Source organism: Triplophysa dalaica, chromosome 17, assembly GCF_015846415.1.
Source record: "Triplophysa dalaica isolate WHDGS20190420 chromosome 17, ASM1584641v1, whole genome shotgun sequence".
In the NCBI taxonomy this organism is placed as follows: Eukaryota; Metazoa; Chordata; class Actinopteri; order Cypriniformes; family Nemacheilidae; genus Triplophysa; species Triplophysa dalaica.
Window position 1 is genome coordinate 17,385,275 of NC_079558.1, and position 16,326 is coordinate 17,401,600.

Here is a 16,326-nt window from a genome sequence, read left to right on the forward strand (position 1 = left end):
AAACAGTGAGAGGAGCGACAGTGGAGAGCAGTAAGGAGAGATCGGATCCTGTTGGTCTAGTTTATAAGATACTTTTATTACTTTTTTCCAAAAGTAAGTGAATGAGATGATGCTAGTCTTTAAACAGCATTTCTAGCTGTACAGTAAATGAGCTCTGGTATTGTCATCTCATTTCCGTCCCTTCAGTGAGGCGATATTTCATCTGTGGGGAAAAGTGACAGTTACACGCTCATTGTGGGGGTGTAAACCAGAGAGAAAGGATAGAAAAGAGCAGATGTTTTCACAAGATATGCCTGTTACTTTAACTGTTCACACTTGATCCTGTGATCCTTCACAAACTCTCTTAAAACTGTCATGAACAAATGTCATTTACATCACATCAGTTTTTATTTGTGGTAGAAATGACATTCACACACACATGTCATGCCAATTTGGCTTCTCGCTGTTGTTTACTTGCAAAGTGGAATATAAATGTTGAAAATGGCGACATTTCATTGTTTGTTTAAATTATTATTATTGTATTATCTTATTTTGTTAAATGAGTATATATAATGAATATATATAAGTTAAATGAAATAGCAAAAATGTTTACTATAAAGAGTTAGGGATAATAAAATCCTGGGACATTAATGTGACTATAGTTAAAGAAACACCCATATAACTTTATCACTTTTATATGTAGCCAATTGCCGTTGAATTAAAGGGATATTTCGCAGGCAAATAAAAAATTTCCCAAGTTTTACTCGTCTCAAGGCATCCTGTTGGAATATGACTTTCTTCATGAAGAATAATACAGTCGGAGTTATAAGTATCATTTTTCTTCCAAGCGGAAGAATTGGCATGAATGGAGGGGGGGCTTTTGAAGCTCCAAAAACTGCATCCATCGATCAAAGAACAGCTCGACAAGTTCTGAAGCGAATCGATGTGTTTGTATAGAATTTTTTTTTGCCTCTGAAATATCCATTTAATGTTGTTTAGGCAGGCACCACCTTTAGGGTTCATGATGTGACTATATTTTATAACTTTGTATGCTTTAGGCTCCAGATCCACCAAGGCGCTTTAACGCGGCTGAAAACTCCAAAATGCTGGTTGCGGGCGCCGTAATTTAGCGTTTTCGTTTTCACGCTCAGCGTCTCATAGAAACCATTGCCTTGGTGGACAGTGAACTCACCCCCTAACTTGGAAGTAAGCCTGGAAAATTCTTTCATTGTGTCAAGAAGTTCCTCTTCAAGCGTGAATCATTGCAAGTCATGTGCATGGGCATGTGTGTACTTTACGACATATCCCCTTTTATTCTTTTAAACAGTCTATCAGAAATAAAAGAAAAGTCAAATGAAATATGGCCTTATTGGATCTCTTTTAGCTGCAGGGACAGAATAAGGTGATTATGTTCAGGGTGATGGCTCTGACATGTGTTCTGTAGGTGGTTAAAACACCATCTGTGGGATGTGGTCGATTATGAGCTTTAGAACGGCTCGAGCCTCAGGGAGCAGCGGGGCTTGTCTGTGGCAGGTGTCCAGTATTCACCGTATGATCTATGAATAACACTTAACTGTATGTGGCTTTGCTTATTTTCTGGCGTGAACAGAGACCCACAGTCCACATGTGACAACCTGTGTATTCAGTCTTTTTAAGCATTCAACATCAGTTCAATCTCTCTAATGCCACTTTAGAATCTTACCAAACACGACTATTCAAGAACTCACGTCACACTATTTAACATCACACTCATTCTCCAACACATAATGTCCACAAGTTCTTTGATCATGAAGCAGTTTTAGAAAGAACAGATCATTATGAGGTTTAAGCCAACCTCTGTTTGAACTTTTCGAATACACAAGTAATCTGAATATCCTTTAAAAACGCTGGGTTGATACATCCCATGGTAAGATATGGACATCTTCTTATTTAAAACAATGGTGATTTTTGTCGATATTTTACCCAACTGAAATTTTGTATAACTTTCACAAATGATCTTTTGATTTGTTCTGTTTTTATAAAACTGATTAAACTCAAGCAAATATGCAGACTTTTGCATATCCAGCACTGATTTTAGGGAAAACACTACAAAATGGATGTACTGTAAACTTTGATGTTGAACATTGCTGAAGGCAGAACATGCTTTCAGTACCCGATAGAGTTGTATTTCATATTATTAGTTGTATTAATAAATCATTAATGATTCATCAATGTTACACAATTCCTAAATGTAATAAATAGCATTTATTCTCATGTAAAAAGAATGATAACGTAGGCTATGTTTCATTCGTGTTTATATGCGTTTGTTCAGTATTTGTGATCTGGAGGTCTGGTTTAACTCAAAATGACATGGCAAGCAAACGTAACATTTCCGTTGCTAATTCAAAGCCTTGAACGCTTCAATGGCACAGTCACAAAACATAAAAGAAAGCAAATTGTCCAGAATGACAAAAAAGTGCGACAGCTAATCATGCTGCACCTCAATGTCACATCGTTCAGTGTTCAGAATGACACAACATCAGTATAATAATGCATCACTATTTCTTCAAGTTTGTTGTTGTACGGTTATGGGTGTCAACTTGTTGAGTGAGTTTCAATGATGGTTTGGTGCAGTCAATACCGGAGGCATGGGTCACTAAAGATGCTTTTGCAAAGCGAAAGCCACAAGATTGCTCACATCTCGCCACAGGGATCTATTTATCACTCTCCATGGCCTTAACAGGCTCTGGAGACAAGCAAAGGTTATTTGGCAGTCACATGTGTTTTTGGTATTATAAAACGGTCAGTTCTGGTCCTTGATTCTGATTGGTTGAGCCATGTTCATAAAATACCTGATTCCTTACAGCTGACCGCATTACATAGTTTAAGTATCACTGTGCCACTTTGGTTGTGTCTGTGTTTCTTGGCCTTGCTGAGCATATGGTAAGAAAGCAATAAGCCCCACGAAGCAGTGAGTTATGAGTGCAACAGCTATAAAATTACCATACTGTCAAATTTACTTTAAATAATGCAAGATCCTTGTAAAACCATTTCAAATTTGTAATTAATACATTAATTAAAACAATAAAACACAAATCAAATCAACAGAATGATCAAATAATGAGCATTTCATTGAATTTTTTATTCATGTTTTTGGGACCATTATACTAATTTAAGTTGCCTCATAATGAGCAATGTATTCAAATGAATACTGACAGGAATAATGACTGTAAAGGTTAAAGGACCAGACAGTAAAATCTAGCAGCATCTAGTGGTGAGTTTGTGAATTGCAACCAACGGCTCACTCCAGCCCTCCCTATCGAAGCACTACAGAGGCTGACATATGGCGAATTACATGCAAAGAGACCAGCAATGTATGTAGCTAGAAAATACCATTCTAAGGTAATAAAAACATAACACTTCCTTATGTAAGGTCTTTATACACCTCTGAAAACATAGTTATGTGTATTATACTGCATTTCTGTCAATGGATCTTCCAAAACATTACACGTTGTCCCTTAATGGTGTATGATGAGATTTACATCGCTTTTCAACCCCATAAACATTTGAATAAGATTCATGATTTCTCAATAAACATTTTATGATAAATGATTCAATGCAAAGCCATAAGTATACTGAACATACATTTGTGTGCCGTTATGTTCAGTTTCATTTTTGTTGTTGTTAATTGACAGTTGTTTCTTCTTTTAAATTCAGAATTGACTTCTATTCCATGATGGCTCTCTTTCTCTCTCTCTCTCTCTCTCTCTTCCTCTCTTTCTGATCCTCTTAGCAAACTATGGATCATGAAATTTAGAAATTAAATCTTGTAATTCAGAGGAAAGCTATGAAAAGAGCTGTAAGTGCTTCCTGCATACAGTTTCTAAAATCTGCAATGCAATTTAAAACTGAAAGTTAAGAGAACCTCACAATACAGTGAAAGACTATAAAAACAAATTAATCATTTCCTGTTTACTGTCTGAAATGGTCTGAAATGTCATTATGAAATGGAAGTCAAAGGGAATAACACAAAATGAAAGAAAATGTCCCACACAGCGCCTGTAAACAGCTCACAAATGCAATAAAGGACAACTGACATCACTGCAGATGCTCTCCAGGAGAGTTCAGCTGTTCTTCTTCTGGTCTACAGAATACCAGACCTGAAACTTGCTAATGTTGACAAAAATGTTTATTTTTGGGTGGTTTTGAGGGCAGAATTCATAAAATATATCCTCATTTTCAACTACAACAATCAACCAGTTTGTGCTTTTGACAGAACTTTATATTACATGTTAAGAAATATCTGATCTTTGTCTTAGGTGGAAAGTGTGTATCAGTTTGATTCTTGAACAATTTTTATACTACAGCTTTATTTCAAGGGGGTTAAGTGGAATTCAGACAAACGTTTAGTGATCAAAACGATACCTCTTCCCATTTGTATTAAATCAAGAACACTTTTAATGAGCAAATACATCTGCAGAGAGCAGGAAATTCCGAGGCTTTATGGACGATTTATTTTATTGTTTGGTTTGTAACCGCATGCGTTTATTTGCACTTTAAAGCTGTTTTTTCTGTGTACACATGTAGAGCATCGTAGAGCCTAAAGATCCAGATAATGTTGTTCAATTCAATGAAGAGACGACTGAGCAGAACACACACAATTCCATAACTGCTCCCCAGCATGTTCTTAATATGCTTACTTTTTCCATTTTCTCTGTTTTTGTTTTTTTAGAAATCAACTTCACATCAGGATCAATCACAAATATGCAAACAAAAGGAAGAGACCAGTAACAATTAGGTTCAGCTTGTAAATATTTTGATGGTGTCATGACTTGTATACATGTTGAATGACAATGGGTGATATTTAATCTTCATGAAAAACAAAAGAAAAAACTGATATTATACAAGAAAAAGGCTTCACATTCCTCATATGGAGAAAATAATATCTGTAGTTCATTAAATATTTCAAACAGTATTTATCCAAAAATTTCAATTCTGTTGTTCACTCTTCTGTATATTTTTTCTGAACCCGAGTCCTTGTTTGAACAGAAAATAATAACAGCATTCATGAAATAATCAATGATAATCTTTCTTTCAGCCACAGTGGACAATGAACTTCATTTGAGTCTAGATTGTAAGTATGAGTGTATATAGATTTATCCAGATCTGTCATGCATTTACATGTTTGCATTTGTGAGCTGTGTTAATCCAAAGTAACTCAATCACTAGTAATATAAATATACAAAATGTAGTTTCAATACAATTCGTTTTGCAATTCCAGAAAGATGAAAATTTTCATTTTCTTTTATTCAGCGACTCTTTCATTGACTCACACTGTAGGGACATATCGCTTACTCGACTCCATCTTATGAAAAAAATGCAAAAGCCCTGGGAGACATTTAAAGCTGGAACAAAAGTAAGGCAATGATTGAAAGAGAAATTCACAATTTGAAATGAAGTGTTTAGCGCTCAGACACATTTAGGCATTCAGTGTGAAAGTGTCTGCTCATTGACCCAGAACTGAACATCACACAGGGAATAAGACGTTTGTTGTGTCAACAGCGTTCCTAATACCCCAAATCCTCAGAGATGTTTGCTCAGATGTGAGAACTACAGGTCAAATGAGCTGAAGAGTTTGGGCAGAACTGAGATATCAATGAGATCATATCTCAGAGCTTAAACTGAAATGTCCGAGGAATTCTTCCAAAAATAAAACCTCAAAATGACCTGATGAAAAAACATAAAACAGTGATGCATCAATGTTTCGCAAAATCAAACATCAGACAAATTTACATTTGCAATCTTATTTAGTTTATTATTTCTTGTTTGTGATAGTAACTGCATTAAAACTACTTTATGAATTCTAGTAAATTCACATTTATACAGCGATACAGTGTACATAACAGTAAATACATGTAACATTCAGCATTTCTTCTTCCTGCAGAACCTGTGTTCATATAATCATGACAAAACAATGTACACATCTCACATCCTCCTCCTCTCATGGTCCTCACGCTCACTGTTTGGCCACAAAGCTCTCCACCGGGTGCAAGATTCAGTCTAGTTATCATCATGGGGCAGTTTGTTTCCAGGTATCATTGGGGATTTCTGAAGGGCAGAGGCTCAATGCTCCAACAACTACACAAAGAGACTGTCAGAGAACAGCGTACCATCTTAAAACATTCAACTCAAAGATATGGACTTCTCTGATATTGTGTAACACTAGAAAAAAAACATGAAACAAATAAACCAAGACTCAATTTTTTTTAAATAAGCGTGGTTATTTTAAACAAGAATAACATGGCAAAATGTTATGTGTGTTATTCTTTGAATATTATAATCCCAACCCCCTTTTAATTCATAGGATGATCCATCCGACCAGCACAACATGGCATCATTAACTTAAATTCAGGGTGGGAATGTCAGGATGGCTGCAGGATTGGCCAAAAATGTTGACCACAAACAAAAACTTTAAAGCTTTGCATAAAAAAGCACAACCAACGACAAACTATGTACAATCTCAACAAAAAGAAAACAATACAAACCTGATATTAACCTCAGGCATTTGTTATAGAAAATGCATATTGTAAGTGCTACACTCTATACAATGCTAAAAGAAATAAACAATAACAATTCACATCCAGAAATGGAGAACGCCTTCATTTTAAGATAGAAATTACAGTGTGTTTACATGTTTCAAAAATGCATGGCCATAAACGTTTGTGAGGGGAAGGGGTTATATAAAGTTTAAAACACATTCCTCAGCATTAAGTAGATGCTGAAAATATATTATTATGATTTTTAAGAATGAATATTGACTATCATGCAGCTAGAGAATGCAAAGGCCTTCATCCGTTCCAGAACCAAATGCTACCGTACGTTCATTTAGTGCTTTTCGCACAAGTGTTCTGCTACACAAACTCTATTATATAGCCACTGATACACTGACAACATGGAACACAGAATGAACAGATGGGCAAACCTCAACAAAACACTGAGAAAATATAACGCCCTGCATATTTCTTTTGGTTTTATTTCAAACACCACTGTTCTATTTACAATTCGATGTTTGACCCAAAGATGTCAGATTCATGGTATGTGATGTTGATTTAGCACTATTTAAACCACTGTTCTGTTATAACACTAACTCTTTCTTCCAACATGGGCAATCTTTGGCAAATGTTTGCTCTTTAAAGCTGTAAAGTCGGGTTTAAGAAATATAATTAGGAGATTGGAAGGGGTGGGTTTCATTTAGACACCTTTGGAATTGGAATACTTGAGCACAAATGTGGCCAGTAAACATCACAGGTTCCTCTACACAGTCCTAATAAAGGGAAGTAACTAACGGCAAACACTTATAGTCACTATACAGAAAAGTACATTACTCAATATTCACTTCTTTGACTTTTCTAGGGGTGTCAATCATAACTGTAACATTCTCAGACCAGGTTTTCTGCAACTGTGAAACACTTGTAATTATATCTTCAATAAAATCACTTAAATCTTCAGATCAGTCACACAGGTCGTGTCTTAGCCATGTGTTTGAGCGCATATGTGTGTCGTGTTGCATTTTTCTGACTTGGGTCACAGAGCACACGGCCAAGCGCTTTGTCATGGTGATGCCCATAGATACTACTGACCAGTGTCACATTACCTCCGTAGTGAAGAAAAAGTAAAGAAAAGAAAACCGCTATCATCTTTCAGCCAGACCACCAGGACAGCAGACTCCCTCTCATTCCATGTAGAATGTTCTGAGTCACCTGCCCACTTAAAATAAACACTACTATTAAAAAAACAACTTATAAACATATAGTCGATTCAATTAACTGTCATACATTTTTAATGAAATAATGTTGATTGAGGCTATATTTGATAATATCTGATGATTAAGAAAAACTTCCCCAAACATTGTGACTGTGTGAAAACAAGCCGGACCAAGAATGCCCAAAATTTGAATCCTGCCATCAGGCCTCAATATTCCAGGACTAACTAGTAAATATGAAGAAGGTCTATTTACATAGTAGATGCAAAAAGAAGAAATCAATGCCTTTACATTCAGATAAGTCTTAATCCACTTCCAAGTTCCAGCTCTTCTGTATTCCTATTATTGTTGCTCTACAATCTCTCTTAAAGTGATTCCGTACACTCACATTATCTTATATTGTCATTGATTGTCCGTCTAGGAAAACCGAACCAAACTATCCATGGCTCTTGCACTACACAAATGTTTGTCCAATAAATCATCTCTAGAATGAGAAGATTTTAAGCAAATCCAAGTAGCAAATCCTAGTTTTGGATGGTGTCGCTCAAACACAGTTTTCTAGCTATTCTATATAGGATCTTACTTTTCAAATGAGTGATAAAAGATGAGAACGATACAAGATTTCACTTAAATTACACTTTCATTTGTATTTCTCAAGCTGGTTGACTAATACGTAATTTAAATGATCAGGCGATACCCTTTTACAACATAACTGGCTATATCCAGTGAAAAATGATATCCTTTCCTGGAGGTGCCGTGTTGCGATCACCCATTCGGTATTTCTTTGCGTTTATTCTGTTCTGCTCACATCGACTAACACTGCACATGTATGTGAATCACAGGAGCACAACACTTATCTGTGTACATGAGATGAGTTAACTCTGATAGAAAGGAGTCAGTGGATATGGTTTGAGCTTATGTTACACTCATTGCATAGCAAATCACTGAACCTGCCACATTTGATATACTATTATTGACCTGTGTTATTAGCGGTTCACTTATAGAGACAAACAAATAGTTGAAACAGAGAAGAAGAAGAGGCTTAAGTTGAAGGCAGCTTGTAGTTTGTGTATTTGTTGCTTAAATATCTTAAATGTACAACGAATCATTTCTGCCTGTGTGCTATTTGAGTACTGAGACCTTTGTGAAATTTATGGGAGATGTTGTTGGGGTAAAATGGATAAACCATAATTTGGCCATTATTGAAGGTTCAAATAAAAAGTATCTGCTTTTAGGATTTGGTTATAGTGATACATCAACATTAATGTATACTGAAGGCAATATAAGGTGTTTATGTCTCAAACGGCAGATGTTGCTGTGGGTTTGACCGTGATGCCCTGTGCAACATCCTCTCTGTTGATCTTCTTAAGCGCCGTGCAAAGCGTATCGATACTAGCGGAATCTTGATTCGCCCAATGACACAGCAGGGCTTGAATGGGCCTCTCCTCCTGCTTGAAATTAGCAATGTGCTCCTCTTTGTATCCCAGCAACCCTGCCAGGCTGCACCAATCGGATTCTTCATTGGCCCCTGACTCCTCCCCTCCGCAGGTGCGATTTAGCAGCTTCTCCACCTCCTCCCGTGTGTGTAAGGGTAGAGAGAGGGCTGAACCTCCATCTATTTTAACCACTACAACAGAGAGAACCCGTTCAGTCAACGCTTCATGGACTATATTGAAAACAATGAAAACACTAACATAAATGATGAGTCAAAAACTGCAATAACTTCACAATTATTGTGAACTACAATTGAATAACATCAAAGCCTACAAAGGTAGTGAAATTCACATTCAAATGTAAATCTGAGTCCTGTAAAATTACCTATAAAAAACTGAATATTACAGCAAAACAAAAAAATATCAAATAAGATTTTTTGTAAAGTAAAATATTAACTCAGTCTATTTCTGTAAATTGACGTTATGTTTTACAGTGAATATATACTACTAGGCCAGAATTTTTATGTACGTAAGTTTTTAGTAAAATGTTATTTTTATTTTTATTGAACTCATGAGAATAGAAAAGCAGCTTACAGGAATGAACTCAATATCAAAGCCACAATCTGTAACCTCTTTTGGTAAAAATATAAAGCCTTACAGCCTTACAGATTCAACGTTAACAATGTTTACAGGGTGGATTGCTGCCTTGGCCGGATTGGAGAACTAAGTCATATTTTGCACATGAAATGCATTTTCTGTGAGCTGACACCCATTATCTGTTGAAACTCTGACGCTGAACAGTTGTAATACTATCGCTAACTTTCAGCATGTTGTGTTTGTACCTGCATACGGGGGTCCCTGGGCCTCCTGTAGGCTCTGAATGTCAACAGAGATCCCACTATCACTGTGAAGTTTCTCACCCTCCGGAGAAGGAGTCTGACTGGGGTTTGCACTACACGCTCTGTTGTTGGCTCCATGTTTATTCTGTTTACAACTGTTCCACCTGAAAGACATTAAACAGCAGAAGCTTTAATATTTATCAAAGTCACAACCCATTTCTAACATCAAGTCAAAGTGTTTAATATCTAATTTGAGTTTCAGGCCACTGGATGTCTCTTAAGCCTATTGCACATTGAGTCTGTTCTTCTGTGGAACACAGAAAGCATGGTTGTGACCATACAATGGAAGTCAATGGGGTCCATTGTTATTTGGTTACTAACGTTCTTCAAAATATATTTTTTAATATTTTTTAACCATACCAGTAGGCCATTGGTGTACAGACACCTTGTTGCTCTAGCCTTATTGGCCAGAGATATGATCCATTCTTGCATGCCATTGGTTGTGACTAAAGTTGACATGTCAGACCGTTCAAACAAACAGAACAATGTTTTAACGCACAACTGAGTCACAACGTTTACTCGTGTCATGAACCAAAGTGGGTCAATGTCACACCCTCCAGCTGTCATTTTAATATGTTTTACGGCTCTACAACCCTCATTGTGTGTTAATTCATAACCTCTCTGGCTTAAAACAAGATTTGATTGCTAACAACTTCCATATAATTATTCAAACCAAACCAAGACAAAAATACCAATAACTAATAGTTTTGGAATCAAGTGATGGTAGATAATAAATAAATAGATTATAACTTTATCAAAACATCATGTCCAACAAGGTTTTCAAGGAAAGTACCTTCTCATATCCTAGATTATCTTTTCAACCACTGTGTTGTCCTACAGAAATAAATGTGTTTCTTTACAATTTTCTACATTTGCATAATTTTTGGACCAACAGGATCACCAAACTGATGATGATTGGACAAACAGATAGTCCTGCCCTGAACTCGTGGCCTTCGGGCTGGTCGAGACTCTAAAACAAACAGAGTGATGTTTTGACAGCGTCACCGTGTTTGCACTCATGACATCAACCTATATAAGACTTATAGATACTTGTGCCTATGCCATATACAAGTTAAAATTTTTGGTTAAGTATTATAGTTCATGAGGTTATTAATAATGTGGTCTGGTAACTGTTTCGAAGTAGCTCATCCAATCAGAATGGTCAATACTATTTCCTTTTTTAACTCTCATATTCTAAGATCTGTGCCTCCACATAATAAACAATGAACGTGTGACAGATCAGATGGGAGAACAGCCTAGGAGCGTTTTTTATTAACGTTTCATAAAAACAGCTCAACTAAAGCTTTAACATCATGGGTCCTGCCGATAGTGAAGATTAAAACAACACGAAAGAAAAGAAACATTCTCTCACCGTTTGAAGATGATGAAGGCCACCAAACCCAGCAGCACCGCAGCCAGTATGGAGGTGTAGATGGGAATCAGGTTGTCACTCAACCCGGGAAGTTTCTTCAGGCCAGGGTCAGCCGTGGTCACACACTCCGTGGGACCTTCCAGAGGAAACCTGTCCGTGTACGAGACATCTGATGGAGGAGGAGAAGAAGGAGAAAAAGTAGGGGGGGGAAGAGAAGTTGAAACATATGGAGAAGGAGAAGAGGGAGAGGACGAGCTGTTAGGAGGATCTACATCTGTTGAAGGAAAGGGAGAGAGACAAAGAGAAAGAGTTTACAACATCTGTTAGTATGTGTTTCTAATAGCATGCTTAGTATGGCATGACAGATTCAGTATCTCTAAAGCACGTATTGTATAATGTTCTGTAGCACATGGGTAGAGCAATGTGTTAGTGGCTCTAAGGTCATGGGTTCGATTGCCAGGAAACACACATACTGATTAAAGAATTAGATAAGCGTTTGTCAAATACATAAATGCAGTCACAGTAACTTGTGAGATTTGTAATGAACCACAGACACACAAGCATCTATGGTAAGGCCTAACTCATTAAACCTGAGCAGAACAGATTCACAGATTCACTCATTTTCACAATAATTGACTGAATATACCTGTCATGTCAATAACTTTGATATTAAAACCATGATTATCGGTATTGCAACTATCAAATTTTGGGATTAAAGGGACAGTTTCAAATTTTGCATAAACTGTTGCTGTAGGAATAAAGAAAGAATTTGCCCAAACACATGTTCTACTTATTTTTATGAAGGAGACAAATGCCTACTGTGCTTCAATAAGTATTTTTTTAAGTAAAACGGAAGTGTAGGCAGACCTGTAAGAAAGCATCTCAGAAATAACGGTTTATTAACAAAGACAGTTTTACAAATCAGCTTCTAAATGTCAGTTTATTTTTTAGCTTAATTTCGCTTAAGCTACCAAAAATTATGTACTGCTCTCAGCTCTGTTAAAACACTTTACAATGTATCTATTCCTGAGAATCATGCAGATTTTTTCTTAAATTTAAAGGGGCAATGTGGAGATTTTGGCGGTATCTAGTGGTAGGTTGTGAATTGCAACCAACGGCTTTCTCCGTCCCTTCCTTTCAAAGCACTACCGTGACTCTCAAAGGACAAAGACATGGCGAATTCCATGTAGGGGGACCCGCGGTGTATGCAGATAGAAATAGCTCATTCTAAGGTAATAAAAACATAATGCTAAGGTCTTAGACACCTCTGAAGACATAGGTATGTATATAATATTGTAGGGATGCACCGAAATGAAAATTCTGGGCCACACTAGGATGCACTAGGCTGAAACCCATCCCGAAAATTAGTTTTAAAAACTTTGAAATAGTTTTAATTGAATTCTATTAATAACACACTTAAACCACAAAAATTAAGGAGAACATATTTAAAAGCAATACAACAAATCTAACTTCCCTTGTCATTTTTTACCAATCATCTAAATATTGTAGTTCTTGAATTATTAGGCCTATATACATAACAGTAGTCAAGTCAAACGTTAACTTCTAATTAGTTTATATATGGTGCACAATCATTTGAATGAAAATAACAGGCAGAACAAAGAGGGGCAGTTAATCTTCCAGTGATATTAGCACCTGTCGGATGACGCTTCACGTGAGCTACATCATCGTTCTGCTGATCATTCATGTATGTGAAGAGTCTGTTGCATTTAAAGTTCAGCTTTAAAACGAGCACGAGTCAATGCGTGTGATCTCCGACACAGACAGTCGTGCATCACAGAGTTTGCGAGTTATTTTCTGTTCGCTGGTTTTGAGCTTTTATTGTTATATGTATTAGTTTTAGACTTTGTTATGGCACGCTTATATGATCATCCTTTGATAACAGCTAGTGAGAGAGTGAATGCGTGCACCGATTGGAAGCGCGGGCGCTGGATATTTCGGCTTTTATGTCGGCCAGTTTTTTTCTTTCACCCGAAACCGATAATGCAGCAGAAATATCGGTGCATCCCTTTTATGTTGCATTTCTGTCAATAGTTCCTCCAAAATTACACACTCGACCTTTAATTAAAAATAGCGAGAAAAATTGCTGATTCTACCTGGGCTTCTTTGTTTGCATGTCCTCAAACAAGCCTCATGAAAACAGCCCAGAGAATATCACAGTAAAGTTGAGAACAAGATCATAAGAAACTAAGACGGCTCTGTCTCTGCTTCGTCCGGCCAAAAAATCGGTCCTTTTGATTGAATTAGGCCTGATTCGATTGGGAGCCGTAATAAACAGGCTTTGTCCCGAGTCAAACATAATGGACACTCGCTAGCGCAGGAGACTGTGATTAGATTGGAGAGGTATAAAGCCCAGTCCAAGTAGGACAGACCTCGCCCCCAGGCTACTGTATGTGTGTGTGTGTGTGTGTGTGTGTGTCTGTGAACGGATGGTGTAAGTTATACTATAGACAGATGGACAGACACATTGAAGATCATCAAATATTCTGACCAGGGGGGATGGGAGGTCATTGGGGATTTAGTTTGTGGAAATGCAGCACTCTAGAGAATGTGTGCTATGGATTTATTGATCAAAGTAGTGCTGTGTGACAGATTTTGGACAGAATTTTGGGAATGTGAGCAGGGTAGGATTAACACATCTAATAATTAAACCTAGTTTTTTACAACTTTGCTTGCTTGCATAAATCACAGGATGTGGATGGTTGCCAGGGTGTCACCATTCTGTAAGTGAGGTTTTCTCGGTGGTGTTTGGTGCTCGATGGGGTTTTCTGGATGGCATTTCTAGGCTTGCATGACCGGGTCAAAAGAGACCACACCCAAAACTCTGTCATAATCAGATTTTTTTGCATTCCTCCCTTAATGTAAGGAAATAGGAATGTCTCAGAACAGCATCTCTCCATAACAATCCACACAATTACTCATGTCCAGAGCACAAACACAGTCAGATTCAGGGTTTGTTTAAATTCCTAACTGTGATTGTTAACGAAAGCAATGTAGTGATGCTTGAATATAACAAACACAGTAATAAACGGTCTACACATAGACAAACAAGAACACACAAACAGAGAGGCACAGAATAAACAAACAAAGACATGCACACACAGAGACGAGAGCAAATTTTGGGAGAAGACACACCAGGCACCATCACAGACAGAGATCTTCTTTGTCCCCTCTACACACACCCATCTCTATATAACTCCTTTCCGGATTTTTCTTAATCTTCTCCACTATCTCTCCATTACTTCTCTCCTATGAATGCTTGACCTTTAGTGGGGCAATTCTTCCTCTTCCTGAAGATGTGACACAATTATATCTTTTCTCTCTTATCCTTAGGTTCTTGCTTTCCTTATCCTCTTTTTACATTTGATCTGTTTCTGTGTTACACTTTTATATATTGTTCTGAAACACCAACCCACAATAAAGAAAATAACTGGATCTAGAGTAGGATGTCAGAAAACACATTAGAGACGATGCCTAATGGAATTTAATTCAGACTATTGCGTCAATTGAGCAAGCTCTGCTGAAGGCTCTGCTGGTCAGTGCAAGACTGATGCTGGTCCTGCTGATCGACCGGACGAGGGTCACCCGAAATAATTATCTGGCTGAAGGTAGTTGACCAGAAAAGTTTTGCTGGTTAAGAGGTCACACCAGAGGACCAGTTTTGGAATATAGGTTGACTTCATTCTTTAGAAATCAAAGTTACGGATTAAAATCTTTTACCTCTTTACCAAATCAATGAGCTAAGTGTTATTACTTTTCAAGTTATCTGAGGTTTTGATTAGATTTTTTAGCTCATAGATGATGAAATAGACGAAAAACAAATTACCACAGTCTTCGTAAGGGTTTGCAAGGATAAACATTCCCATTATCCCATAAGAAAAAATCACATGAGATCCCTTAAACATCTCAATTATTCCTTTTAGACTAGAAACACTTTAAATGAAGAGCAAATAGATCATTCTGAATAAGTCTCCTTTCTCTCTGATATTTCTGTCTCTGGAGTTTCAGAAGAGAACTCAACAACGTGTCAAACTGAGCTCAGATTTGTCAAGTCTACCTTCAAGAGTCAATAGTATTGAAGATCTCGACATGAACTCATTTTGATATCACACCTCCATACTCTTTGTGTATTTGAACTCTCATTTGTTTCTGTTTTTATTTCTCCTAAACAGTTGGATCGTACGCTGATACTTTTATAGAACCCAAAAGAGAACTTTATCAACTAAGCTATAAAAACCATCTGGGTTTTGGTAAAAATCTCCAAATAAAAAAAGTGTGTCACTTTTGCAACATTTTTACCATTGAGTTTGAAAGTATGCCTCTTATCCACCAGTGTTATTTAGTCAATTCCTAAATCTGGTATTAAAACACAGACACAGACAGCAGTGGTGGGTGTCAATGGAAGCTATTCACGCTGTGTGATTCCCCTCAGCGTTTTGCATTACATAATGCTGCCAGCACTCATAGTTTTAACTTAATAGTGTTTTACATCCTACAGCCCATCTTTATACAGCCCACTGTGAGCGTCAGGAACACACAGGCCTGAACACCCTCAGATTTGATGTTTTAACTTCACGTGTGTATTACTGTAATTATGCATCCAACTGGTAAAATAGGAAAACCTCCCACGCATCATAATTCTTCTTTAAAGTCCTGTGTGTTTCAATCAACAATGAGAAGATTACTAAATCTCTCGCAACACAAGCTGAAATGAGGGTTTGATCAAGTGTTTCCCGTCAACGGGATCTTACCGTGTCATTATCTTTATTGGGGAGTAACTACACGGCTACCGCAGATACTGTACATGCCTCGTCACGCTGAAGAGCGGAACATGTCATTTGCTATTCAAGTGGATACGAGTGCGCGTGTGTTTTCTCTGCGGCA

At 37.2% G+C, this 16,326-nt stretch overlaps 1 protein-coding gene across 2 annotated transcripts in view; it reads right to left on the reverse strand.

The window, feature by feature from the left end:
- Positions 1–5,746: 5,746 nt before the first annotated feature.
- ngfrb (nerve growth factor receptor b) overlaps positions 5,747–16,326 on the reverse strand; it is a 29,823-nt gene continuing 19,243 nt past the window's right edge. Inside the window, exons 4-6 of one of the 2 annotated variants that reach the window (XM_056772127.1) lie at positions 11,425–11,593; positions 9,996–10,156; positions 5,747–9,347 (exon numbers count right to left, since the gene is read on the reverse strand). In XM_056772127.1, the coding sequence (XP_056628105.1) occupies positions 9,019–9,347; positions 9,996–10,156; positions 11,425–11,593 (659 nt within the window). In that variant the 3' untranslated portion in view covers positions 5,747–9,018. Of the gene's footprint in view, positions 9,348–9,995; positions 10,157–11,424; positions 11,699–16,326 lie in introns of both variants that reach the window. The other variant, XM_056772126.1, reaches the window with a different exon arrangement.